This window comes from Rhinoderma darwinii, chromosome 3 (assembly GCF_050947455.1).
Source record: "Rhinoderma darwinii isolate aRhiDar2 chromosome 3, aRhiDar2.hap1, whole genome shotgun sequence".
Lineage (NCBI taxonomy): Eukaryota > Metazoa > Chordata > Amphibia > Anura > Rhinodermatidae > Rhinoderma > Rhinoderma darwinii.
Window position 1 is genome coordinate 233,759,193 of NC_134689.1, and position 27,399 is coordinate 233,786,591.

Consider the following 27,399-nt stretch of genomic DNA (forward strand, 5'->3'; position numbering starts at 1 on the left):
GCCCCCTGTAGATAGCATCACACACAGCCCCTGTAAATCGCGCCACACATATCCCCCTATAGATAGCGCCACACACATCCCCCTGTTTGCAGCATCACACACAGCCCTACTGTAGATAGCGCCACACAACCCCCCTGTAGAGAGCGGCACACACCCCTCCTGTGGATAGCGCCACACACAACCCCCTGTAGATAGCACCACACATACCCCCCTTGTAAATAGTGCCACACAGCCCCCCTTGTATATAGTGTCACATAGCCCCCCTTATATATAGTGCCACACAGCCCCCTTTTGTAAATAGTGCCACACAGCCCCCCTTGTATATAGTGCCACACAGCCCCCCTTGTATATGGTGCCACACAGCCCCCCTTGTATATAGTGCTACACAGCACCCCTTGTATATAGTGCCATACAGCCCCCTCTCCCCTTGTATATAGTGCTACACAGCAATCCCCCGTCCCCCTGTAGCAATCCCCTATCCCCTTGTATATAGTGCTACACAGCCCCCTTCCCCTTGTATATAGTGACACACATTCCACATCCCCTTGTATATAGTGCTACACAGCAATCCCCCATCCCTTGTACATAGTGCCACACATCCCCCTCCCCTTGTATATAGTGCCACACAGCCCTGCCCCCTGCCCTTGTATATAGTGCCAGAATTCCCACTCCCCTTGTATATAGTGCTACACAACAATCACCCACTGAATATTGCCACATAGCCCTCCAAAACCCAAAAATATTGTACTTACCTTGCCCCGTTCTCACGACGGGCGGAGCGATGCACTACCTCCAGGAGGGATGCATGCGCAGACACAGCAATCCCCACATCCCCTTGTATATAGTGCCACACAGCCACACCCCTCCCCTTGTATATAGGGCCACACATCCCCCCATCCCTTGTATATAGTGCTACACAGAAATCACCCCCTGTATATTGCCACATAGCCCTCCAAAACAAAAAAATATTGTACTTACCTTGCCCCGTTCTCACGATGCACTACCTCCAGGAGGGACACATGCGCAGATAAGCGTGATACAGTGACGTCATCATGCCGTATATTTATTTTTATATATATATATATATATATATATATATATATATATATATATATATATATATATACACATATATATATATATATCTCAATCATGGCACTAATTATCTGTAATCAATAATACTAATATATAAATGAATGAAGGGTGTTTCAATGAAGGGTGCATTTGTCAGTTATTTAAACATGTGTTGTGCCATTTGCAGGGAGAACCTGGACAGAAAGGAGTAACAGGAGATGTAAGTGTTTGATGGAAAATTAAAAGTTAAAATTAAAAGTTAGTCCCTAAAACGAATAATAAACATGACACTTCACAATGACTTCATGGGTTCTGTTTTTGCACAAATTAAGACGAATTTGATGGAAGTTTTGCAGACGATTCCTATTGACATGTAGTGAGTCCATCAGAACAATGTTGAATAATGTTTCCGTTAACAGCCCAATTGATTTCAGTAGGATTTTCATCAGGCTAGAATAGTGAAGGCTGCTATGGTATTCCATAAGGTAAATAAAAATGGAAACGTGACTTCTGTTATTTTTTACCTTTGAAGTTACTTAAGTAATAGATCCTAACAGAAGGCATGCATTACCTTTCAATTAGAATCTGCTATGCTTTCCATTTCAATTTGTTAATGAAATCTATTAAAAAACAGAAGCGTTACACTAGTGTGAATATAGCCTTACTTGTGAACTGCTCCTATATCACCTGTGGTTAATTTGGCTGCTAAAGCTGTCACTCAGAGCAGAGAATGGCAATTGCGATCGCCGCGCCAAGGAATTAAACAATGTTTTCTCGATCATGCAACTTGCATGATCGAGGAAAAAAGTAACGTTACGATGCCTTACCCACCCCTACATTGTGCTGTAGGCAGTTTTGAGGCCTCATAACTGCTGACGTATTCCCTTGAATTAATTTTTAATTATTTATTTATGTTTTAACATTTTCTATATTGTCTGTACATGGATTACGGTTATTACTTTCAATCGGTTGTTGTATTTCAGAGCTTTATTGTGTTCATGACTTAAATTATTTGTGTTTGTCAAAAGAATAATACAAACCCCATGTATTTCCACAGAGTGTAACTTCTAGTGCTGCAGGAATAAAAGGTGAACGTGGTGATATGGGACCAATGGGCCCCCCTGGGCCACCAGGACCACAGGTAATAAAACATAAATTTATGTTTTTTTATGTTATGTTTTAAACCATTGTAAGAAGAAGCAATGCAATATTGCAATAAACATATCACTGTTTGGTCTGAATGTTTATTCCTGGCATTTTTATATTTAGTCATTTTTGCTTACCTACTAAATCTGCTGGAAGTTGATTGGGAGCCGTGTGTGCAACTTACATTGTTATGACAACCATTGTGGAGCTCAGTTAACTCGATAAGATGTTCATACAGTTTGTTTTCATTTAAACAGACAGGATTTTATTCTGACTTTAGAGATACTAGATAAATGTAGCTGCGAAATCTGACTAAAACATATGATCATCTTCCCAACTCAAATAAATCAGATATGCAATATAATTTAGCTGGTGGAACATCCATGCAATTAATTTTCTCTTTTTGTATTAAGGCTGTTCCTGGTAAAAATATAGAAATGAAGGTAAGGAGATAAAACATTACGTCAACCATTTTGTTTAATTATCGCATTTCAATAGCTATAACTTTTTTATATTTTCGTAGACCTAGCCTATTTAAGCCCCTTTTTCTTGTGGGATTAGTTGTATTTGTTAATGTCATCATTGTGGGGTACATATAATTTATTGATTAACTTTTAATAACTTTTTTGGGTGGTAATGGAAAATAAACTGAAATTTCTTTTTTTGTTTATTGTGCAGTATAAATAACTTAATACTTTTATTCTGCAGATAGTTACGATTATAGTGATACCAAACCTGTTTTTTCATTTTTTTACTACTTTTACGCAATAAAAATACTTTTTCTTTAAAAATCTTTGCATTTACGTTGCCGTATTCTAAGAGCCATAACTTTTTTATTTTTCCGCTGAGTTATTTTTTTTGCAGGATACATATGACCTTTTGATCGCTTTTTATTGCATTTTTCAAAGGCGGGTTGAACAGAAACTGCAAATCAGGCATTGTTTTTTATTTTATTTTTTATGGTGTTCACCATGTGGGTAAATAACGTAATAGTTTTATGTTTTAGTCAGTGTAAAACCATTTGCACACTGCAATCGCGTCCCGGGGGTGTCGATAGAGTGAAAGAGGGAGCCCCCTTCCCCTTCCCCAGTCGCTATTGACCACGGCATCTAAGGGATTAAACAGGCAGGATTGAAGGTAACTTCAATCTCGCATGTTAGAGATGCAGCCTGGCTTTCTGTCAACAACCTGACACCCGCACTAGCCAGCATGGGACACTTGTGCTGGACTTATGTCACAGCGCATTGAAAAGGCGGCACTGTGGCATAAGTACCGTAAAAACACGTATGACGGTCTTTAAGGGATTAAATGCATTAATGACAAGTTGAAATACATTTATATCTTGACAAGTTGAAATACATTAACATCTGTGGCACACTTTCACTTCTTTCTGTATCTGAGACCCTATATGGAAAATAAAAAGTGTCTCTGTTGCCTATAGTAACGAATCAAAAACAATCAAGCTTGAAAATAGTGATCATATTGGTCACAATGGGAAACAATTAAATGTTTTCTTAGAACAGTTTCTGTCAATTAAGGTCAAAGACTTGACTACATGAAGTCTATAATGTTATTTCTTATGTTGCTTATACAGTATTACACACATGAACAAAGGAAAAAAATACTCTTAGGGGTGAATTTGAAAACTTTTCTACGTTAGTTTTCTGGTGTAGACAAGTTGCGAATAGCTCAAAAGCCACAAATTTTGTAAGGGTTGGAACCATCCACGTCCCAAAGCATCTACTATAATTTAAAGAAAGCGAAATCACTCAGTGACACACATGCGAATAATGTGATACATTTATTAAGAGATGTGCTTGTTTCCTATTAAGACTAGAGTATAAAACACGAGTCTTATTAATTCTTCCCTTAGTCTTTAATTGTGTTCTGATATTCTGAGCAAGGTAGGAAATTGGATCTGCTTCCACATATATAAGTGCAATTAATCATGTCAGTTAAAAGGCAATCATTCACATGATAGATTTACACAATGTCCCTATGACAAGACTAAGCACTTCTAAAGTAATAAGATATTAAACATTTTTTTGCACATTGTTTGTATACAATAAAGAACCTTTTATAATACTTTAGGTCTATCTTACATGGCAGCATTTTGATCAGTAATTTGCATCAGTATTTGAAGGCTAAAACCAGAAGTCGAACCTACACAGAGAAAAAGTGTAATGTAAAGATCTAGGGTATGTTCACACGGCCTATTTTCAAACCTTTTTCTGTCCGTAAACGCCTGAAAAACGGCCGAAAAATCGGGAGCAGAACGCCTCCAAACATCTACCCATTGATTTCAATGGGAAACTGCATTCTGTTCTAACGGGCCGCGAAAAAGAAGTGCAGGACACTTCTTGGGACGTTTTTGGAGCTGTTTTTCATTGACTCTATAGAAACAGCTCCAAAAACGGCCGTAACAAACGCTGCGAAAAATGCAGCGAAAATCGCGAGTGGCTTAAAAAAGTCTGAAAATCAGGAGCTGTTTTCCCTTGAGGGATTTATTTTAACATCCCTGGTGGTCTAGGGCAGTGAAAAGGTTACCTGTTATTTACCTCTATAGGCTCCAGTGTTATCCCACTCTAACAGGAAGCTGAAAGAGGTCAGTCTAATTCAGGCTGTGTAGATGAGCGCTCTGTCCGAACTCTGGAACTACTGTAGTAGAATGTAGAATGTTTGTCCACTCTATTGTCAGGTTGTCCCTGTGGTTTCCATCACCATGGACCCCCTAGCAGATCCTCTAATGACTGCCTTGCTTCTTGTGGGGTGATATGACACCCAGTACGGAACAATAGTAACTGTGATACGATTATGTATTTTGCACCATGTTGTGGACCAGTCCAGTCAGAATGGACTGTCAGATGAAGTGCAAGTGGGGTCCTATTGAAAAAATCATGTAATAAAATGCTGAAATTTTTTTTTTATTTGAAAAAGGTTATTAATAATGTAATTATTCAATCAATAATATCACAGATTGCCCTTTCTGTTTTGAATAGATTTTCTGATTGTCATCTAGATAAGCTATTTTAACATCTATAACGCTTATTTAGTAACATTGTATTATAAGGGTCCGGCATAAAAACTGACAGTCACATGAACATGTGTTTTGTATTATTGTTTGCTGTTCCATTATTGTAATTCTTCGGTTATGAAAATCGGATTCACATATTTTTCATAAAAATACATAAAAAACACACTTTTTTACAATTCATTAAATGGCTCTGTGTGAGGATGATATGTCTTTGCATGACTTGCTGGATTTTTAATAGGTGGATACATTTATTTGTGATTACAAATGATCTATTTATAATCTATATCTATGTTTTGTTTTTTTTTTTCTTTTTTCAAAGTTTTTAATTTCTTTAAACTTGTTAAGCTTTGCCTTGTTTTCATCAGGATTTGGAGCTGCTGTTAGAATCATATGGTATCAAGGTAAGTAGAGTGACCTGTCCCTGCAAAGTTAAATGAGTTTTCTCATCAAGACAACCCCTTTTTCATCAACTGAAGATGACCTAGCGATCAACTGATCAGCCACAAATCTAGCTTCTGAAAACCCCGATGAGACCTGCTAGGACAATCTCTTTAAACACTTTACAGTCCAGCATGGTTCAGTTAATATAAGCAGAATGTTAATTACCAGTGCTACATATTTACCAGCTAGTGCTGACTAGTCTCCAAATTTTTTGTCTCAGAAAAATCTGTTCTATAGTTACATCCTGCTCTTTTACCTAATTTTTGGTAAACCAGAGCAAGCATGGACTTAATGGTGTAGTGCCATTGTTAAAGATGTGCATGTGGTATGAACCAATATCTCGTATAACCACTGGTCTACTGTATATATTTTCAATAGCTTTTGATTGTGTATGAGAAGAATTTTGTCCTCGGAGCAAAAATTTTCCTTTGACAAATTGTGTGTTTCTCATTTCATCCCTGATGAACCACCTTAGGCCCCGTCCTCTATCCGTGAATACTGTCCGGAAATACGAATTTGTAGTCATCTGTATTTCATACATATATACGGAAGCGTGTCTGTAATTACGGTTCGTATTTACGGATGAAATATACGGTCGTGTGCATGGGGCCTTAGTGTGGTGAAACCTGTAAGGTAAGAGTACTCAGGAATAATAAGGTTTTTGGTATAGTCATCTATTTCAGCGCAATAGCCCTGCGATTAGAGGAAGCAGCACAAAGACCTGTATTTTTAAGAGGAAAGGAATAATTTTATACAGCCACTCTGATACCATAATGTAGGTATTGACTGAAGGTGCACAAAATTGTAATGAAAAAGAACTGGAGGCTGTTAGAGAGGATGTGCTACACTTTACTTGAGAATTTCTGGAATGGGTATTAAACATTTGACTTGGATCGGATTCCTGAGGCTGTGTTAAAGTAAATGTATTTTGTGTTATTTTGAAATCGTATTCGTTGAATTGCATTTTTTTATAGCGTATGCATTTTCGGATTGGATAATATTAAAAGTGACATCTAGGGCAATCTTCACATCTCGTTTTAAGCATATGTTTGATGTATACATCTGGAAAATTTCCCGACTTATACGTTAAACGTAGGCTGTGACTAATGCCTAACAGTGGCATCTGTCACCCATAAACTATAATGGTATCCATTTAACGTAAAGTTCATGAAAAGCTATTAGAAAACATTATGACTTATCCATTTAACGGATGCCTGTGATGAATGCCCTACAGTGGCATCCAATACCCATAGGCTAATATGTTAAAAAAAACTTTCCCGATGTACACGCTAAACCTCTGACCTAAGCATGATGTGAACAGGACCTTAGAGGCAACCTATTTTCTGCAGTGACAGGGTTACCCTTTTCCGTTAGTGGTTTAGAGGTCGTAAATGACCTTGGCTATGGAGCGATATTATATAGCGTTTAAAGAAGCTCTGTCACCAGATTTTGCAACCCCTACGCGCGTAAAAAAACACGTCATATGCACTAACGGCGAGATTTCCCATTAATGTCAACGGGAAGCTTAAAGAGGCTCTGTCACCAGATTTTGCAACCCCTATCTGCTATTGCAGCAGATAGGCGCTGCAATGTAGATTACAGTAACGTTTTTATTTTTAAAAAACTAGCATTTTTGGCCAAGTTATGACCATTTTTGTATTTATGCAAATGAGGCTTGCAAAAGTCCAAGTGGGCGTGTTTAAAGTAAAAGTCCAACTGGGCGTGTATTATGTGCGTACATCGGGGCGTTTTTACTACTTTTACTAGCTGGGCGTTCTGACGAGAAGTATCATCCACTTCTCTTCAGAACGCCCAGCTTCTGGCAGTGAAGACACAGCCGTGTTCTCGAGAGATCACGCTGTGTCGTCACTCACTTCCTGCCCCAGGTCCTGCATCGTGTCGGCCACATCGGCACCAGAGGCTACAGTTGATTCTGCAGCAGCATCAGCGTTTGCAGGTAAGTAGCTACATCGACTTACCTGCAAACGCCGATGCTGCTGCAGAATCAACTGTAGCCTCTGGTGCCGATGTGTCCTCGCTCGTCCGACACGATGCAGGACCTGTGAGTGACGACACAGCGTGATCTCTCGAGAACACGGCTGTGTCTGCACTGCCAGAAGCTGGGCGTTCTGAAGAGAAGTGGATGATACTTCTTGTCAGAACGCCCAGCTAGTAAAAGTAGTAAAAACGCCCCGATGTACGCACATAATACACGCCCACTTGGACTTTTACTTTAAACACGCCCACTTGGACTTTTGCAAGCCTCATTTGCATAAATACAAAAATGGTCATAACTTGGCCAAAAATGCTTGTTTTTTTAAAATAAAAACGTTACTGTAATCTACATTGCAGCGCCTATCTGCTGCAATAGCAGATAGGGGTTGCAAAATCTGGTGACAGAGCCTCTTTAAGATGACTTCTGATTATGTACTTCATCTGTCTTTTAGCTGAGCGAAGAGTAAACAGTATGCTTATCTAGTGAGACCTATACTTAGTACAAGCAGTAGATGTTGTCCATTAGATCATTTACTTTATTTCTGATAGCTCATTTTAAATCACATTTGTTATTCTGTTTTAGCTGAGTCTTCTGAAAGAATTAACCGACCATCTCATACAAAATGGAGTTGCAGATTTTTTTCAGCATTTCTCAAGCTCTAAGAAGGATCGGATTGCAAAGAAAAAGCCGATTTTAAAACATACAGTAGACAATAGTGTAAGTTATATAAATCTATCACACTGACAAAAAACAATAAAGTTAAAATAATATGCAAGTCAAAATGCTGAAAGGAAGCTATTAGAGATGAGCCAATCAATTCTACACAAACTGAAATTGGTCGCAATTTCCCAAAAGTTTCAGATTCCGCAAATTCTGAAAAGTTTAGGGTTTGTGGCGCACTAATCAAGGCAAAATGGCGGCCGTCAGTGAGCACTGGCCTCCATTTTACAGATTAGAAGAGGGATCACATGACCTCAGAATGGTTTCTCAATAATAACTTGCAGGCAGCCTACCTAAAATGCACTGCCGTTATTCCTCCCTCTACTCATATATGTTGCTGTCACTTTGACATTACATGCTGGCTTGGCGTTAAAGAGCTGGAAAGTGGTTGGATTTAACTTGGATAGAGTCCAAGGAGACATCTGAGAATCAGGCATAAGTTTTCAGGGCAATCTGGACACTTTCGATTTATTTGGACTGAATCTAATCGGACCCCAAACTAATTTTAAGATATTTGCTCATCTCTAGTAGCAGTGGTAAAACATTGTATGAATGTAACTATAAAACCTTTACCACCATAAATAATTAGAAAAAGGTCACCTTACAAAATTAGACATAAAAAACATGATCAAGCAGGAGTGTGTATAGAATGTGACAACACCAAGACACAAGCAAAATTGTTAATACTGCATATATATGATGAAAAAAATTAGCATTAATTACGCTAAATACCAGTGAAAGTGGAAGAATGTGAAATTACTGTATTGTATATATATATATATATATATATATATATATATAAACAAAACTTTGACAGAAATTAGCATGAGAAATAAAACATAACAGCAAGTAGTTCTAACATTGTAATATTGTAAATATTGTTTAGAAATAAGAAATTTTTTATGGAACTATTGTGTTGAGTATAAAACCAATTTATCCTCATTAACACCCAAATCTATGGCCACCTTACATGCCTTGAATTTATTATGAAATTAATATCACATTGCAGGGTGCTTCAAAACATGAAATTTCAAATGAAACAGAAGATGAGGATTTAAATTTGAGTACAATTTTGGAAAACAGTAACACGTTCACAGTTGAGGGTACTGAGATGCAAACCCAGGTAAGGCTTGAAGCAGCAAAGCACCTCTACTGGGTAGGGACTTAAATATCTTCTGTGTACTGTAGTTTTTTAAAACCCCCCAAAAATATTTTTAGTTTCAATTATAACTATATGGCAAATTACATAACAGATGATTACGGATGGAATTGCATATACAGGAGGGCTGTGTGGCATCTACAGTGAGGCTGTGTGGCATCTACAGTATGGCTGTGTAGCATCTACAGTGAGGCTGTGTGGCATCATATACAGGGAGGCTGGGTGGCATCATATGCAGGGAGGCTTGTGGCATCATATACGGGGAGGCTGTGTGGCATCATATACAGGGAGGCTGTGTGGCATCCTATCTAGGGAGGCTGTGTGGCATCCTATCTAGGGAGGCTGTGTGGCATCATATCCAGGGAGGTGTGTGGCATCATATCTAGGGAGGCTGTATGGCATCATCTACAGGGATAATGTGTGGCATCATCTACAGGGAGGCTATGTGGCATCATCTACAGGGAGGCTGTGTGGCATCATCTACAGGGAGGCTGTGTGACATCATGTACAAGGAGGATGTGTGGCATCATCTACAGGGAGGCTGTGTGGCATCATATACAGGGAGGCTGTGTGGCATCATATACAGGGAGGCTGTGTGGCATCATATACAGGGAAGTGTGTGGCATCATATACAGGGAGGTGTGTGGCATCATATACAGGGAGATGTGTGGCATCATATACAGGGAGGCTGTGTGGCATCATATACAGGGAGGTGTGTGGCATCATATACAGGGAGGCTGTGTGGCATCATATACAGGGAGGCTGTGTGGCATCATATACAGGGAGGCTGTGTGGCATCATTTATAGGGAGGTATGTGGTATCATATACAGGGAGGTGTGTGGCATCATATACAGGGAGGTGGGTAGCATCATCTACAGGGAGGCTGTGTGGCATCATATACAGGGAGGTGTGTGGCATCATATACAGGGAGGCTGTGTGGCATCATATACAGGGAGGCTGTGTGGCATCATATACAGGGAGGTGTGTGGCATCATATACAGTGAGGTGTGTGGCATCATATACAGGGAGCTGTGTGGCATCATATACAGGGAGGTGTGTGGTATCATATACAGGGAGGTGTGTGGAATCATATACAAGGAGGCTGTGTGGCATATACAGGAAGGTGTGTGGCATCATATACAGGGAGGCTGTGTGGCATCATATACAGGGAGGCTGTGTGGCATATACAGGGAGGTGTGTGGCATCATATACAGGGAGGTGTGTTGCATCATATACAGGCAGGTATGTGGCATCATATACAGGGAGGTGTGTGGCATCATATACAGGGGGTGTGTGGCATCATATACAGGGAGGTGTGTGGCATCATATACAGGGAGGTGTGTGGCATCATATACAGGGAGGTGTGTGGCATCATATACAGGCAGGTGTGTGGTATCATATACAGGGAGGTGTGTGGCATCGTATACAGGGAGGTGTATGGCATCATATACAGGGAGGTGTGTGGCATCAGATACAGGAGGCTGTAAATAGTGTCTTGGTGAACATGTGACATTCCTTTGGGTGTTTTCAAGGGGTTGGGACAAAAAAAGCCTGACCAATGAAATTCATCAGTTTTTTTTAACGGCCATGAAAAGCTGATGCAAAATGGATGTCAAACGGGCATTAAAAATGGACAGACGGACTGGAAATGGATGAAAGACACACTGATGCAAAATGGCCATGAAAAACTGGCAGTTGATGAGTTTTTAATGGACATTTTTTTTCACTGTTTTGGGAATATAGTCTAAACAAGTACTTCCATGGTTGCCCTATTATAGCTCTGTACAAAACAAAGCCGTAATATACCATAGGCACAAGGCCTAAAAATGAGAAGCTCAATTAATCTGAGAGCAAGTCGAAATAAGCATAGGTAACTATTATAAAATCTAACATTAAATAAATAGCCCGTGTGAACATACCCTAAGGGTATGTTCACACAGCCTATTTTCGGCCGTTTTTTGGGCCGTAAACGCCCGAAAAATGGCCGAAAAATCGGAAGCAAAACGCCTCCAAACATCTGCCCATTGATTTCAATAGGAAAATGCCGTTCTGTTCCGATGGAGCGTTTTTCGCAGGTTTTTGGCACAAAAAATATCTGAAAATCAGGAGTTGTTTTCTCTTGAAAACAGGTCGGTATTTTGAGACTTTTTGACTCTGCGTGTGAACATACCTTAACAGTATACACCCGGTATTGACTCCTTTGTCTTTTGTGTCTGAACAGGTACATATACCGCTGTGTAGTAATATATCATTCTATAGTTATGTTTCTTGAGGAATATCATCCCCTGTAACACAAGGATTCCACACTGTTCCTAAAATTGTCTGTGTGGAATCCATTTAAAGTGTTTGATTTTTGGCGTGGCCTGGTAATGGCGCCGAGTGGACGTGTGGACTGAGAGCTCCGCTACGGACTTCATCCCAGCACGCTCTTTAGCATGAGAAGGCAGAGGCAAACGGCACCCTGATGAATAGGAGAACACCCAGGCATACAGGCACACCGTCCGGATCACAAGCGAGGGCATTTACCGGAGGCATTCACAGGTATTTTGGCGACACAGTGAGGGGAGAGAAATCGAAGATGGCGCCGCCGGGCCCTGACCGCCGGACCAGGGGAAATGGAAGCACAGTACAGGACGCTTCCCCTACAGCCCCCCCATCTCCAGCCCAAACTTCCTCTCCTAGCTCCTCTTCGCCTCAGAAGAATACTACAGGCCTAACCACGCAAATGCCTGCTACAGATATGATCTCTGTTCCAGGGAATATGCTTATGGAGCTAAAACAACAACTTGCTGCAGTTCCAACAAAGGGGGACATGGAAGCTTATGTGAGCAGACTGGAGACCACGTACAAATCCGAGATACAGGCGCTGACATGCAATCTTTCTCAGCTTACAGACCAGGTACAGCGCATGGATGGACATATTACAGCGACTTCTCAGGCACAAGCATCCCACCAGTCGACGCTGGAACAACATACTCAGCAAATCCATATGCTGTTTAATATCGCTGAAGACCGTCGGAATAACTTGCGTGTACGTGGCCTGCCGGAGACATATAGCACTGCCTCTATAGTTCCTACCCTGAAGGGCCTATTCAACTCTCTCCTGGGACGTGAGCCTGAATCTGCTCTGGAAATTGATAGAGCACACCGCACTCTGGGTCCTAGAAACGCAGACCCTGATAGGCCGAGAGATATCCTGTGCCGCATTCACTACTTCACGCTGAAGGAAGAAATATTACGAAAAGCCAGAGATAAAGGCGATATCTTATGGGAGGGGACCAAACTTCAACTCTTATCTGATCTCTCCAAAATGACTTTGGATAAACGCAGGAACCTGCACCCTTTACTGGATGTTCTGCGGGAGCATGGGATTCCATATTCTTGGGGATATCCGTTCCAGCTTCAAGTGAGGAAAGATGGCGTTCTCTTCTTCGTCCGGGAGCTAGCCGACATCCCAGAGTTCTGTGAGGCGTTAGACATCCCAAGAGTCTCCATATTGGACTGGCCCTCAACTCCGTTTCTTCCCCAAAGAGCGCACCAAGGACGTCGCGGCAGATCTCCAGCCCTTCGTGGACGGCGTCAGGAGCGACGACTGATGGAACCGGTCCCAGAAAATTAAGTGGTGGTCGTGAGTATATATACTCACCCACATGTAGCATAATTATAAGCCCTTTCCGGCTTTGACACGGAACTCTCATGATTATATATTTGTATTCTATACATTCTGCAGGGACACAGGTTGAGGGTTCATGATGTTTTTTGAAAGAATCTAGAACGAATACCTTGACGTGATATGCTTTTACATAACTGTGCTCTGGTTAGAGATAGACGAGGTCCATTAGCACTTTACATAAATGCGTCACTTTAATGGTACACTGTTCCACTATTTGCCTCTGAAAGTATATTTAAGGTTCCGCACCATCTCATGTGTCATACCATATTGCCTTAGATACTACCACTTAACGGGTGTTCTCCATAGCTCCTTTTGGTGCTATACTGTTCTCTTGATACTTATTCCTATTGTATTATTTCATGTTGCTCTTTCTTCTCTATTTTTTGTAATATTGCTGGGGTGATAGTCTAAGCGTTCGCTGGGTTCCTGACTAGTCACTCTTCCAATTAGGGATTCACTGGTTCGCCAGTGTTACTTGGTTTGTAATAACTCTCTGATTTAGTCATCAGAGAGCGGGTTTTCACCCTTATTCTATACTTCATCTCCAAAGTTCGTTTTATTTTTATTTCAATTTCTCCTACACCTAACCTTACCCCCCCTCTTTCCCTCTTCCCGCCTTTCTAGTGCGAGGGGATGGCCTCCTTAAAGATGTGCACTCTGAATGTCAGGGGATTTAATACTCATTAAAAACGCGCACAGATCCTTTATGACATGCATAAAGAGAGGGTCCAACTCTTGTTTTTACAGGAGACCTATTTTAAAACAGCACACACTCCTCGTCTTAGCACTCAATACTACTCCAAGTGGTATCATAGCACGAATACGGAGTCCAAAAGCAATGGGGTTAGTATTGCAATTCATAAATCCCTATTGCACGAGGTATTGGCGACGGCGTCAGACACAAGGGTCGCTACTTATTTGTCAAAATTTCTCTACATGGCAAGGTGATTACGTTGGCTAACTTTTATCTACCTAATCAAGATCAGGCTAGGGTGTGCAGGTCATTGTTGCGCAGGCTGGAGGATTTCTCAGAAGGTCTGCTGGTAATTGGAGGCGATTTTAACCTAGTGTTTGACAGATATCTTGACTCATCGTCTGGTAAAAGCTCGGTACCTAGGTCACATTTGTCAGCCTTATCATCCACATTACATACAATGCAGTTGGTCGATGTTTGGCGCACGCTCCACCCACAAACCAAAGATTACACCTACTTTTCTGCGTTACATAATTCATACAGTAGAATTGACATGTTCCTTCTCAGCCACCATCTCCTCACATTGAAACCCACCACAATGATTGGGAATGTACTCTGGTCAGATCATGCTCCGGTGTATCTGATTTTAGATATCCCGGATAAGCCGAAACATTTTAAAGCTGAACGACAACCTCCTAAACGACACAGTCTGTATGACCGCAATGAAGAACTCCATTCCGTCCTTCATTCTTAATCATACAGCTGACACAACAGCCTTACCACTGCAATGGGAGGCGTTGAAATGTGTGTTAAGAGGAGTTCTCATCCAACATGGGTCACGCCTGGAAAGGGAGAAAGGAGCCCAAATGACCAAATTATTAGATAAGATTAATGTCCTTGAGACCCAACATAAACGCACGCAACTCCTCACTACACTATCAGACCTCGGCCTCGCCAGGAACCAACTCATGGAACTGCTCGACCAAACCTACACGAGGTATAGAGACAGGAATCGGAAGTACTTTTATGAACTCGCTGACAAATGTGGACGACCTCTCGCAAGGGCGCTGCATCCCAGATCACAGGCTGCATATATCCCTAAATTACACACAGCATCAGGGCAGGTGGTTTCTGATCCCAAGGACATCACTATGGGTTTTCAACAATACTATTCTTCCCTATACAACATTAAAGGTAGCTTACATGACATCCCGGTGGAAACACTACAGTCCAAAATAGACGAGTACTTGAACGAGACTCCAGTCCCTACTCTTTCCCATGCAGACTCTGACATGTCAGAGTCCGATTTCACGGAGGACGAAGTGCTGCAAGCTTTTAAGGACTCTCCATTGGGAAAGAGTCCGGGACCTGATGGTTTCAATAAAAAATTTTACACAACATTCCAGGAGTTTCTAATTCCTTTTTTAACAAGGGTTTTCAACTCCATCACTCCAACATGCGGCTTCGCCCAACAGTCGCTTGAGGCACACATCACATTGCTACCAAAACCGGGGAAAGACCCTACGTCTTGCCCTAACTTCCGCCCGATTTCACTGATCAACGGAGATGTCAAATTATTTGCGAAGATCATTGCATCACGCATGTCTCCTATCTTACCGTCTCTCATCCATGATGATCAGGTGGGATTCGTTAAGGGACGAGAGGCAAGAGACAATACAAACAAGACCATCCTTCTCATGTCTTATGCACAACGACAACGGATCCCTACATGCCTGCTCTCTGTGGACGCCGAAAAGGCGTTTGACAGGGTAAGCTGGCAATTCCTTGGGAGGGCATTGTCACAAATCGGTTTGGGTAACAATATGCTTGGAAAAATAATGTCTTTATATACAAAACCTACTGCCAGGGTTCGCGTGAATGGGCTATTATCAGATCCACTGCACATTTCAAATGGTACCAGACAGGGATGCCCGTTATCCCCTATCTTATACGTTCTCACCATGGAACATTTGGCTAGTGCATTGCGGAAAAACTCTTCCATAAAAGGAATAAACGTGAGATCAATGCATACCAAACTTGCCTTATATGCAGATGACCTCCTCTTGTATGTAACTGAACCTATTGTGACTTTGCCATCCATCCTTAAGGAATTCGAACGTTTTAGTCAGCTCAGCAATTTCAAAGTCAACTACTCTAAAACTGAAGCTTTAAATGTCTCCCTCAGCAGTGAGTTGGTTGAACACTTAAAACAAAATTTCCCATTCAAATGGCAGCAAGAATCTCTAAAGTATCTGGGAATCAATATTCCAACGGATTTGACAGAGTTGTTCCGTCTGAACTACACCTCTTTATTGCATCGCACAATGAAAGATGTGGAGCAGTACTCTTCGGCTTGCCTTTCTTGGTTTGGCAGAATCAATGCGGTAAAAATGGACATTTTGTCTAGATTTTTATATCTATTTCAGACGGTCCCGATTCTGGCAACTCAACCCTACTTCCGTCAGTTACATAGAAGCATAAATAAATTTATTTGGGGACCTAAAAAACCCAGAATAAGCCTGAAAGTGCTCTGCAAACCAAAATCGCAGGGAGGGGCGGGGCTACCACATTTTAAAAAATACCACTCTGCAGCATTGTTGATGAGAATCGCTGACTGGTTTAGATCATATGCTCACAAACAATGGGTTGTTTGGAATTTGAAATTTCCCCTTTACGACTAACATCTCTCCCATGGACGGCCAAACAGCTCAGAAATACCTCTATGCTACCATCGTTAACTCAAAATTTTTTAGTGGCTTGGGAAAGGGATGCAGCGGCTCTTAACCTAACCCATTGTCCTGGTCCTTTCACTCCTTTATTTGACAATCCGGACTTCACACCGGCAGTGGGAGTCGAGGAATTTCTTTCTTGGAAGAAGCAGGACAATGTCAGACTAGCTTCCACACTCACTGACACTCATGAGCTCCCCACTTTACTGTCCTTGAGGGAATCGTGTCCTCACAAAATACTATCTTGGATGGAGTATCTACAGCTTAGGGCATACATATCCTCTTTCCCAGACAATGAGGCTATCACCTTAGACAAAACAGCACTGGAAGTCTGCCTACTGATACCCTCCATGCCGACCAAACCGTTATCAACAATGCACGTCTTTCTACGTGACTGCTCTGAGCTATCTCAACTTAGATATGTACAGGCGTGGGAGCGCGAACTGGGGTTTCACATACAGGAGGAGGATTGGCAAAAAATTTTTTTGCTTACCCATAAACTGCCATCAGCCTGTTACACACAGGAAAATAATTGTTAAATTCTCACCCGTTGGTATCGATACCCGGTCTTGTTACATAAAGCTTTTCCCTCCGTGTCTGACCAATGTTGGCGCTGCCTTTCCGCTTTGGGAACCATGTTGCACATATGGTGGGAATGTCCCATATTATCTCCATATTGGACTAACATATTCAAACTATATAATGTGCTGTTTGATTCCCAGACTCCTATTGAACCTGCCATTGGACTACTGTCCCTTTTGCCAGGCAACGTCACAGCCTTGAAAAAGGGTATTTTCAGACACTTTCTCACTGCAGCTAGGTGCGTGATTCCTAGACATTGGAAATCCACGAGATGCCCCTCTCTTCGTGAATGGGTTACCGAATTAACTCATATCATGAGAATGGAAGGCCTCCTGGCAGGGGACAATGGCAAACGAGACAGATTCATGGCTACATGGAGGAGCTGGATTCTGTTTGCAGAAAGCGAAGCCCTTCCACGTTGGCTGGAAGAACACACCTAAATCTTCTTTGGCGTCTGTACGTTTTGATTAGAGGTCACCCCTCTCCACTATACACCTTACCTGTCCCGCGGTCCTTCCTTCTTCTTCCGTTTTCTTTGTTTTTCTTTTCTCCCCCCCGTCTCTTATTTTTATTTTTTTTGCACTATATTATATAATACATCAGATTGATTATATTGTACAAATTCTTCTGTGCTTATTTGTTCCTCATTGAATGGTTCTTACGCTAATGTACACTTCTTCATGCCGACAATGTATATGCTCTTTATGTATAACATTTGCATTGTATGCAAAAATTTCATGTAAAGTGGTTCAGTTGAACTGCTACTCGTTCAAATGCATTAAAGTTGTTATTTGTTTGTATTGAAAATTTAATAAACTTTGATAAAGAAAAAAAAAAAAAAAGTGTTTGATTTTTTGCATGAACTCCTCAGAAACTTTCCTCTTTAAATTGTTATATATTTGAAATCTTCACCAATTCTTCTAGCAATTTTTTTTATAGGGTAAGGGCCCCCAAGGGCCACTTTCCTGTTTAGTGTCAGATAAACAGGTCTGAATATCTGTCCTGTTGTTCTCTTAGTCTTAGGGTGAGATAGGGATGGCTACGATTGTCTCCTCTTTCCACAGACCAGCGCTGGCCTAGCGTTTGCATTTTCTCCATTTAAAACGCTTTGAGCACAGTCAGCCAACGTTGATTCTGGTAAAATCCACCAATTTTTCAGTAGACATTAACTCATGGTGTGCTGATTTTGGTATATTTCCTATGCATCTTATCTCATTGCTGTGCATACTATTGTTTTACTGTTGGTGGATTTTTTTAGGGGCTGTTCCAGTTATCGTACACTGGAAGTCTCCACATACCGTCTCCACATACCGTTTAGTTTTTCTGTTTGTCCTGTGAGTCTATACACCTGATTTTAAGGGTATTTATTTAAGGTTATATTTTATAGTAGCTAATTTAAATGCTTATTTTGACTTTCTGTAATATTGAGGTAACATTCCATGTGCATTTTATATCTGATGCATGGTGCTTTGGATGGGCTTGTCTATTTAAAAAGCTGTGAAAATACATCTTGATGTTTTGCATTATTTGAACCAAACTCTTTGAGCTACTGCTATATACATAGTAGTATTAGACTCTATTATACTCGCTTTGTATTTAGGAGACAAATGACAGCAAAAAAGAGCAAAAGAAGAAGAAAAAAACTGATTTGGAATCTGTTGGTGTTATTACAAATGTGGTCACAGAGGAGCAAGAGGAAGATGCAGAAGGACATGGTCTTCAGTTAACTATACAAGAGAGCAGCCCATTACCATTACCTACTCGGATAACTACTACTGTAAATGGAGACAAGCTCTTCATTGTAACCCAAACTGCTGCACAATCAGAGCGACCAAGTAGGAAGCAGGACAAGGTGAACTTTACTAGTTTTTTTTAGTTGTGAAACACAATTAGGTTAGAAAATTGTCCTTGAACACTCGATTTAGAATGTTAAATACAGAAAAGTTGATATTCACAAGGTCTCTTAGGAGGTTTCCTCCGTCGACTGCGCTATTCATTCCATAAAAACGATGGAACCCTGTCACGACGGTTACCAATGGAAACCATTAGCTACGTTTCCGCCACCACTTCGTATACCAGAGCATTATTGCCTGTCAGTGTAAATCTGACAGGCAATCTGTTAGGACGTGCCTCTGGCGCGTCCTAACAGGCATATGTCCAGGGCAGACTTGGGGGCTTTTATCAAGCCCCCGGCTGCCATGACACCCCATCGGAGACCCGCGATTGCATTCGCGGGCCGCCGATGGGTGACAGAGGGAGCGCACTCCCTTTGTAAACAAAGTTAAATGCCGCGGTCGCTATTGACGGCGGCATTTAATGGGTTAAACGGCCGCGATCGAAGTAAACTTCGATCGCGGGCGTTGGAGCAGGAGCTCAGCTGTCATCAGACAGAAGAGCCCCGGCTCCTGCCTGCACGGGAGACCCGTGCATGACTTAGACTAGGCTGACGTGAAAAGGCGTCAGCCTAGCCTAAAGCCCATTAGTGACTCACGTGAAAAGGCGTATTGGTGGTCACTAAGGGGTTAAAGAAGGTAATCATAACGTCACCTAGGGTACCATAACCTAACAGTCGCGCAATGTGCATGCACGCTAGCAGACAGGATTTGCTACTGCGATAAACTCCGCGGGACTACTTGTAGGTTTTTGCGGGATGACTTTTAGTTTTTAGTTTTATTATTTTGGGGTACATACTATTTGATTGCTTTTTATCACATTTTTTGGAAGGCAGGATGAACGGAAAACAGCAATTCTGGCATTGTTTTTATTTTTTACGGCATTCACCGAGCGGGTTGTATAGCATAAGATTTTTACAGTTCTGGTCGATACGGATGCGGCGATACCAATTATGTGTAACCTTTTCAGTTTTTTTTTAGTTTTTTCATAATAAAGCATTTTGTAGGGAGAAAAAGTGGGTTTTTCATTTTTCTATTAGGGATTTTTATTTATTATAAACAATTTTTGTCTTTTATTTTTTCGACCCATTAGGGAACGTTACTTTGTGATATTTTGATCACTATTATAACACACTATAATACTGCTGTATTGCAATGTATTATGCCTGTCAGTGCCTTTGGCAGGGCCTAATAGGCATTCAATAAAGGTAGACCTGGGGGCCTTTGTATGGCCCCCATCTGACATAAAAACTATAGGCACCCCACTATTGTGTTGCAGGTGTACCAATGGGATGAGAGACCCTCTCTAAAGAGAGACCCAACCTCTAAAATCACTTAGATGCTGTGGTTGCTATTGACCGTGGACTCTAAGGGGTTAAACGGGTGGTATCCAGCTGTCTTTAGACAGCCCGACACCCACTCTTGCCGTCCCGGACTTAGGTAACAGCGCCACCTTTTCACGGCACTGTGGCATAAGTACCCTTAATCACCGCCGTGAAAACACATATTGGCAGTCATCAAGGGTTAATATTTTAGCTGTTGGGCAGCATGGTGACTCAGTGGTTAGCACTGTTGTCTTGAAGCACTGGTGTCTTGGGTTCGAAACAACCAAGGACAGAATCATCATGGAGTTTTTAAGTGTTCTTTGCCTGGGTTTTCTCCCAGCACTCCAATTTCCTCTCACACTCCATAAACATACTGATAATTGGCTTTCTATGAAATTAGGTTTTTAGTTTTGTAGAATATGTTAGCGTTATATAACTAACGGGAAATAAAAACTTTGTGGACACATCAAGGATTCATCTAACGTTGTATATAAAAGTCAATAGACATAGCAATAATTGACGCAATGACTTTGGTGAGCTGCATCAGTTAAAACTAAAGTAATACAATTCTGTTATATTAGGAATCTAGAAAAGAGAATAAGAAAAAAAGCCGTCTGGAGAAAACAATCACTGACACTAAGCTGCGAAGCACGCTAACTGAGGAGACCAATGGAAATGATGGGGGAATAGACAAGAGCATTGGCGAGCCTACCAATACCCCAACATCGACTGCAACAGAGTTCAGCATATTAGATATTATAGGAGAGGAAAACATCAGCCATGAGATTTCTTCTGACCAAATAACAATAATAGAGACACAAACAAAAGTTCCTGTGAAGGTAAAGTCTACCAAACTGAAAACACTTCGAAACATTTAAACTGTATTTTTTATATTTAGCTCTGCATTCTTACATACAGTATATGTGGTTTTTCTTAGTACAGTACACATTATTTTAAAGTAAGTCTCGGTTTTGGGTGCATCATAATATAAGAACTTAGAATGCAGTGTTTAGCACTTAAATAATCTGTCATAAATGTTGAAAATGTTATATTTATACTAAAATTATACTACTGATGGGAGTTTTATAATATGAGGATAGGCCATCAATTTTTACTGTCTGAAAAACCCCTTTAATACATTGCAATACCACCATGGAACTACTATTTGTGGGTCAAGATAGTAAGTGTCCAGTTGGTTATTCTAGCCATGTCTACTGGATTCTTTGGGATTCTTGATTTCATGGAGGAAACCACTAATAAATTAATCTTCCATAATTCCCTGCCCTATTTAATGATACTTGATTATCCCGTCCTGTTTTTAAATTTTAATCTCCATGAATTTTTTGGCAATACTGTGTTTGCTTCAAAAAGTAATATTGCTATAATATAATTTCTCATAAGTAAGCTGTAAAATTTTGAAGTATAATAATTGAAACATTAAAGTATTTAAAACTTTTATTGTAATATTTCTTTGATGCATTTTTAGGTAACAAGGCAAGGCAAGAAAGACAAAAAGAAAAGTAATCGAGCTGTAAATGTATCCACAGAATTTATTGATGAGCAAGAAATGAGAGTAAATTATACATTATTGGAGTGGCATACAGAGCAGGCTCTCCAGGTGACAGATAGAGACACCAAACTGGCAAGTACGGAGCACAGTTTAGCAATTGAAGACAATTTAAGCCCTACAACTGCGTCCGAGGTAAGTATGGCCTCTCTTTAAATACTTAAAAAGTAAAATACTCTTGTTATATTTTATTACTTAAAAATATGCATGATTATACAGCTTAAATTTCTTATTGCAACTTCTAAGTTATAAACATATTTCTTAATTTTTTTTACAGCACAAGGTTATTCCCATGTGCAAACGACAGAGCAAAAAAGTTTCATTTTAGAATGTATAAGGCGGGATTCACACGACCGGGTCCCGCCCGAGCCCGAGTGCCGGCCGGTAAAATCGGCCATTTTGCCCGGCCGGTTTGCATAAAGTTTTGCATCCGTGCCGGGCCGGGCAGATCTGGACAGTGACATCAGCGGCAACTCCTGAAGGGGAATCCCCATGTGTTCGGGGATTCCGCTTCAGGAGTTTCCCCTGATGTCACTGCCCAGATATGGACAGAGACATCAAGCGCTCTGTCCAGGAGCGGAATCCCCGAAAACACGGGGATTCCGCTCGTTCAAGGAGCTAAAGTGCGGCTAGCACATAGCAGAGTGGCGTCGCTACAGTAGTAGCAGCCGCAGCAGCAGCAGCTGCTAGCGGCGCCATCGAAGGTGTCGCCGGGCCAGGGCGCTTTTAACAAGCAGGGGAAGGGAGCCAGCGCAGTGCTCCCTCCACCTGCTGTACACCCCGGCCACACAGTGTACAGCGCACAGCCATTCGTCAGAATGGCATCAACTCCTCCTCCTCACATGCACTCTGCACTGTGAGGAGGAGGAGATAGAGCGCAAACGCCGGAAAACCCGGCCATCACTCGGGACACATCCCGGTGATGGCCGTGTATTATCCGGCCCCATAGACTTCTATGGGAGCCGGGCGGCCGGGTACCCGGCCGAAGATAGAGCATGTCCTATTTTTTGACGGACGGTTTTCCAGGCCGTCAAAAAATCGGTCGTGTGAATAGCCCCATTAGGGGTCTATTATTCCTAATGCAGCCGGGTGCCGGCCGATTTATGAACGGCTGGCACCCGGCCGGGAAACCCTGTCATGGGAATGAGGCCTTAGGCAGACTCAGACAGGACAGGCACTTTTTTTTTATAACGTTAAAACCACAGCAGCCAAACGTTGTCCATAAGTGAATGGAAAATTTCATTTTTGAATTCACACAATATTTTTAAATGTAAGCATTTCCTTTAGGCCTCATTCCCACGACAGGGTTTCCCGACCGGGTGCCGGCCGTTCATAAATCGGCCGGCACCCGGCTGCATTAGGAATAATAGACCCTTAATGGGGCTATTCACACGACCGATTTTTTTGACGACCTGCAAAACCGGCCATCAAAGAATAGGACATGCTCTATCTTCGGCTGGATACCCGGCCGCCCGGCTCCCATAGAAGTCTATGGGGCCGGGTAATACACGGCCATCACCGGGATGTGTCTCGAGTGATGGCCGGGTTTTCCGGCGCTTGCGCTCTATCTCCTCCTCCTCACAGCGCAGAGTGCATGTGAGGAGGAGGAGTTGATGCCATTCTGACGAATGGCTGTGCGCTGTACACTGTGTGGCAGGGCCGGGGTGTACAGCAGGTGGAGGGAGCACTGTGCTGGCCCCCTTCCCCTGCTTGTTAAAAGCGCCCTGGCCCGGTGACACCTTCGATCGCGCCGCTAGCAGCTGCTGCTGCTGCGGCTGCTACTACTGTAGCGACGCCACTATAGCAGAGCAGGGAGGTATCTCCCCGCTCTGCTATGTACTAGCCGCACTTTAGCTCCTTGAAGGAGCAGAATCCCTGTGTTTTCGGGGATTCCGCTCCTGGACAGAGCGCTTGATGTCTCTGTCCATATCTGGGCAGTGACATCAGGGGAAACTCCTGAAGCGGAATCCCCGAACACATGGGGATTCCCCTTCAGGAGTTTCTGCTGATGTCACTGTCCAGATCTGCCCGGCCCGGCACGGATGCAAAACTTTATGCAAACCGGCCGGGCAAAATGGCCGATTTTACCGGCCGGCACTCGGGCTCGGGCGGGACCCGGTCGTGTGAATCCCGCCTTATACTTTTCCTCTCTTAATGATCCACTCTTGACTTTAGCTAAAAAGTGCACAAGTAAATGCACCAAACTGCCCAGTCAGAACAATGGAGTCTTCTATGGAAACAGAACTATTAGTTTAAATAATAAATGCCCCACATTTAATGGCTCATGCACGCGACCGTTTTTTTCAGTGTTCTATCCTTTTTTTTGGTTTTTTTTGCGGATAGCATACCGAACCCTTAATTTTCTATGAGGCCATGCACAGATCTGTTGTTTTTTTTGCAGATCCATGTGTACATTCTGCAAATTATAATACAGGTACTATTCTTGTCCATATTTGGGTTTCATCTCACCCATTCTAGGTTATTGGTCCGCAAAACTGGACAGCTCAAAAAGCCACTAAACTCCGTGTTTTGTGGTCTGCAAAATGGAATCAGTCATGTGCATGAGCCCTAAAAGATTTTAAATGTGGGTATTTGCTGTTATAGTAGTCTGATTCTTAGTTTTGTGTGAACCTGCCTTTATAGAAATTGTTTCACTTTTCTCTATGTTCTTATCTAACTTTTACAAATAAACAATACCACACCATATTAGCATATAGAACATCCAATGGCTGGTATAAAAATGAATACATTCTGCAAAACACATCAAAATGACATATATAATTCTATGGATTGGGTTTATGGCATAAAAACCAACCATTCCTTTTGTCAAGGCAGGTTATATAGTAAAATATATAGCTTTGGACATGATGGAAATATAAGAATATTTGTAGTGAGGAAAGTAGGAAGAAAGAAAATAACGATTTTCTTTGTTTCTATGTGCAGGAGATAACCAGTGAAGAAATTGCAGAAACTTTAGAAGATGAGGTAATAAACTAAACTTTTATAAAAGATTGATGAAATTATTAAGTACTGTAAGCCTTCATATTTGTGATGGATTTACGAATTGTATAGCTGGCAACTAAAAGATAACATTAGCACAATAGGGCAGGTCTGTAAAGTGATGATAGTCATGTCCAAAGCAATAATGTTGTATCTACAGTATTTGTAGACTGATTGATAGATATACTAGCAGTCGGACACATAGAGAACAGGAGGTCCCATAGCAAAGCCCCCTTTCAGATTCTGCTTGACACCATTAGACAGGATGTCCTGGTGCCCCCATCCTTTTTTCATGACTTTAAGGGGTTGTCCGAGATTAAATGACTTTGTGTTAATGCTTGTAATTTATAAATGTAAATGCATTTGTAATATACTTACATTTTCCAAAGTGGCCCCGTTTCCAGATCCTGCCGTGGGGTACTTGATGGGTGACGTCACTCTATGCACTGGTTCCGGCCGCTGTGTTGATCTTCAATACTTTTTCGGGTATACGACACGTCACTTGTGACGTGCCATGTATGGGCTGTTCTGTTGTAACGCGCATGCGCGGCCCCTGCTGTTATCTCGAGAACAGCAGAAACCGCGAGAACAGCAGTGACAGCGCATGCAGATTACTGGCTGTACAGCAGAACAGCCCATACACGGCACATCACCAGTGACGTGTTGTATACCCGGCAAAGAATTGAAGATCAACACAGCGGCTAGAGCCAGTGCAGAGAGTGACGTCACCCATCAAGTTCCCCGCAGTAGAATCTGGAAAACGGGGGCCACTTTGGAAAATGTAAGTATATTACAAATGTATTTACATTTATAAATTACAAGCATTAACACAAAGTCATTCAATCTCGGACAACCCCTTTATGTACATATTGCATTTCCTTGTTTGCTAACATTGCAGAACCTGTGGAGAACACAACCCTGTAAAGGTTTTTTTAGCACCCATTAAAATAGGGCCAAGACCAACCTGAAATGGGCTCCCTCTCTGTGGGGCTCCATAGCAGCTGCATGAGCTCTCTTTATGGTGCGTACGCCCTTGTATACTAGACGTTACAAGACAGAGTCATGATGTTTGCATTGGTTACAAAATCCTGAATGTTGGTGTGGTACCTGTAGCTAATAAACCAACTAATAAACACTACCCAAGACTGGGCTTTTCCTGGAGTGCTTACCGGCTTCAATGACCACAACAGTAATTTAGGAATATTCTAAAGAAGTAAATAATTAAATATGTAAGTATTTGGTTGATTGAGAGCAATATTACTTACAACAGGATGACAATGAAGTTTGTTACATTCATTCTGTATTTTGGATTGTTGACATATCATTCAGATTATCCATTATTATTGCTGAACATGTGTTACATACTTTTACTTTGTCTCTGTTGACTTGCAAGCCTACATGCTAAACCACATCTTGCTATGTGATCTTAAATATGTTTACATAATTTTCATAAACAGTATTACTTGGTTTTACATGTGTGTTGCCCTCTCAGCATATTCCATGGGCATGGCTAGCTCTTGACTATGCTATTTCTTCTCAAAGCTTAGCTGTGCATATTAACAACAAACCTGCTTTGGCTTTGGCTTTTACTTATGGAAACATGCATGTGCATGACGGAAATGTTCTATGGATGCAGTAGTTGGGACCTTCTATTTTCATCTTGAAGAGATCAGCTTTAATGTGAGCTCAGTAATACTGGAAGAAAAGAAAACATCATATATTATGTCAACTATGAATGATAACGTTGCAACAGAAGACATACATGGATCTCTGCCCAGCTTTGTCAACCCTGAACAAAATCAATCTTACAATTTCCATTCCAAATTAATAATGACAAACAAGTAAAGGCCTCTTACAGATATCATAATATTTTACAATTGCCTATAGATATTGCTGACTATATATATGGCAATACAGGGGTGTAAAAATTGCCAATTTTTTTTACAATCCCTTTGTGTTAGAAGGGTTTCCTGAAAATAAGCTTGATCGTATGGTTGGGACTTCAAGGAATGAAGTGCTGCAGTGACTGCAGAGGAAATTATGCATTATACAGTCCTATTGAAATCAATGGGCTATCTGTGTAATGCACGGATGTGCTAGGTCCTCCAAAGATTCACTCTTTGTAGCTGTTCTTTAATTTGGCAAATTGATGGAAGTTCTGATTAAGGACCCCTCCTGCCCCCTCGATTAACTCAGATTACTGTAAGGGCATGGCCAGACGTGGAGGAATTACTCTGGAATTCCGCTGCTGCCAGTCCGCTGTGGAGATCCGCAGCGGACATTTTCTCCATTGGTTTCCACACCTTTTTAGTTAGGTTCGTGCACATGTGGCGGAAAACTCTGCTGCGGACCATAGGCTGCGGTGC

The 27,399-nt window shown here is 41.6% G+C and overlaps 1 protein-coding gene across 1 annotated transcript in view; it reads left to right on the plus strand.

Moving 5' to 3' along the window:
* LOC142750416 (uncharacterized) overlaps positions 1-27,399 on the plus strand; it is a 372,136-nt gene that overhangs the window by 141,489 nt on the left and 203,248 nt on the right. The window contains exons 56-66 of the mRNA XM_075859419.1: positions 1,262-1,294; positions 2,634-2,663; positions 5,620-5,655; positions 8,274-8,408; positions 9,421-9,534; positions 12,006-13,175; positions 14,589-16,322; positions 18,850-19,101; positions 21,048-21,305; positions 21,953-22,168; positions 24,977-25,018. Coding sequence (XP_075715534.1) covers positions 1,262-1,294; positions 2,634-2,663; positions 5,620-5,655; positions 8,274-8,408; positions 9,421-9,534; positions 12,006-13,175; positions 14,589-16,322; positions 18,850-19,101; positions 21,048-21,305; positions 21,953-22,168; positions 24,977-25,018 — 4,020 coding nt within the window. The remainder of the gene's footprint in view (positions 1-1,261; positions 1,295-2,633; positions 2,664-5,619; positions 5,656-8,273; positions 8,409-9,420; positions 9,535-12,005; positions 13,176-14,588; positions 16,323-18,849; positions 19,102-21,047; positions 21,306-21,952; positions 22,169-24,976; positions 25,019-27,399) is intronic.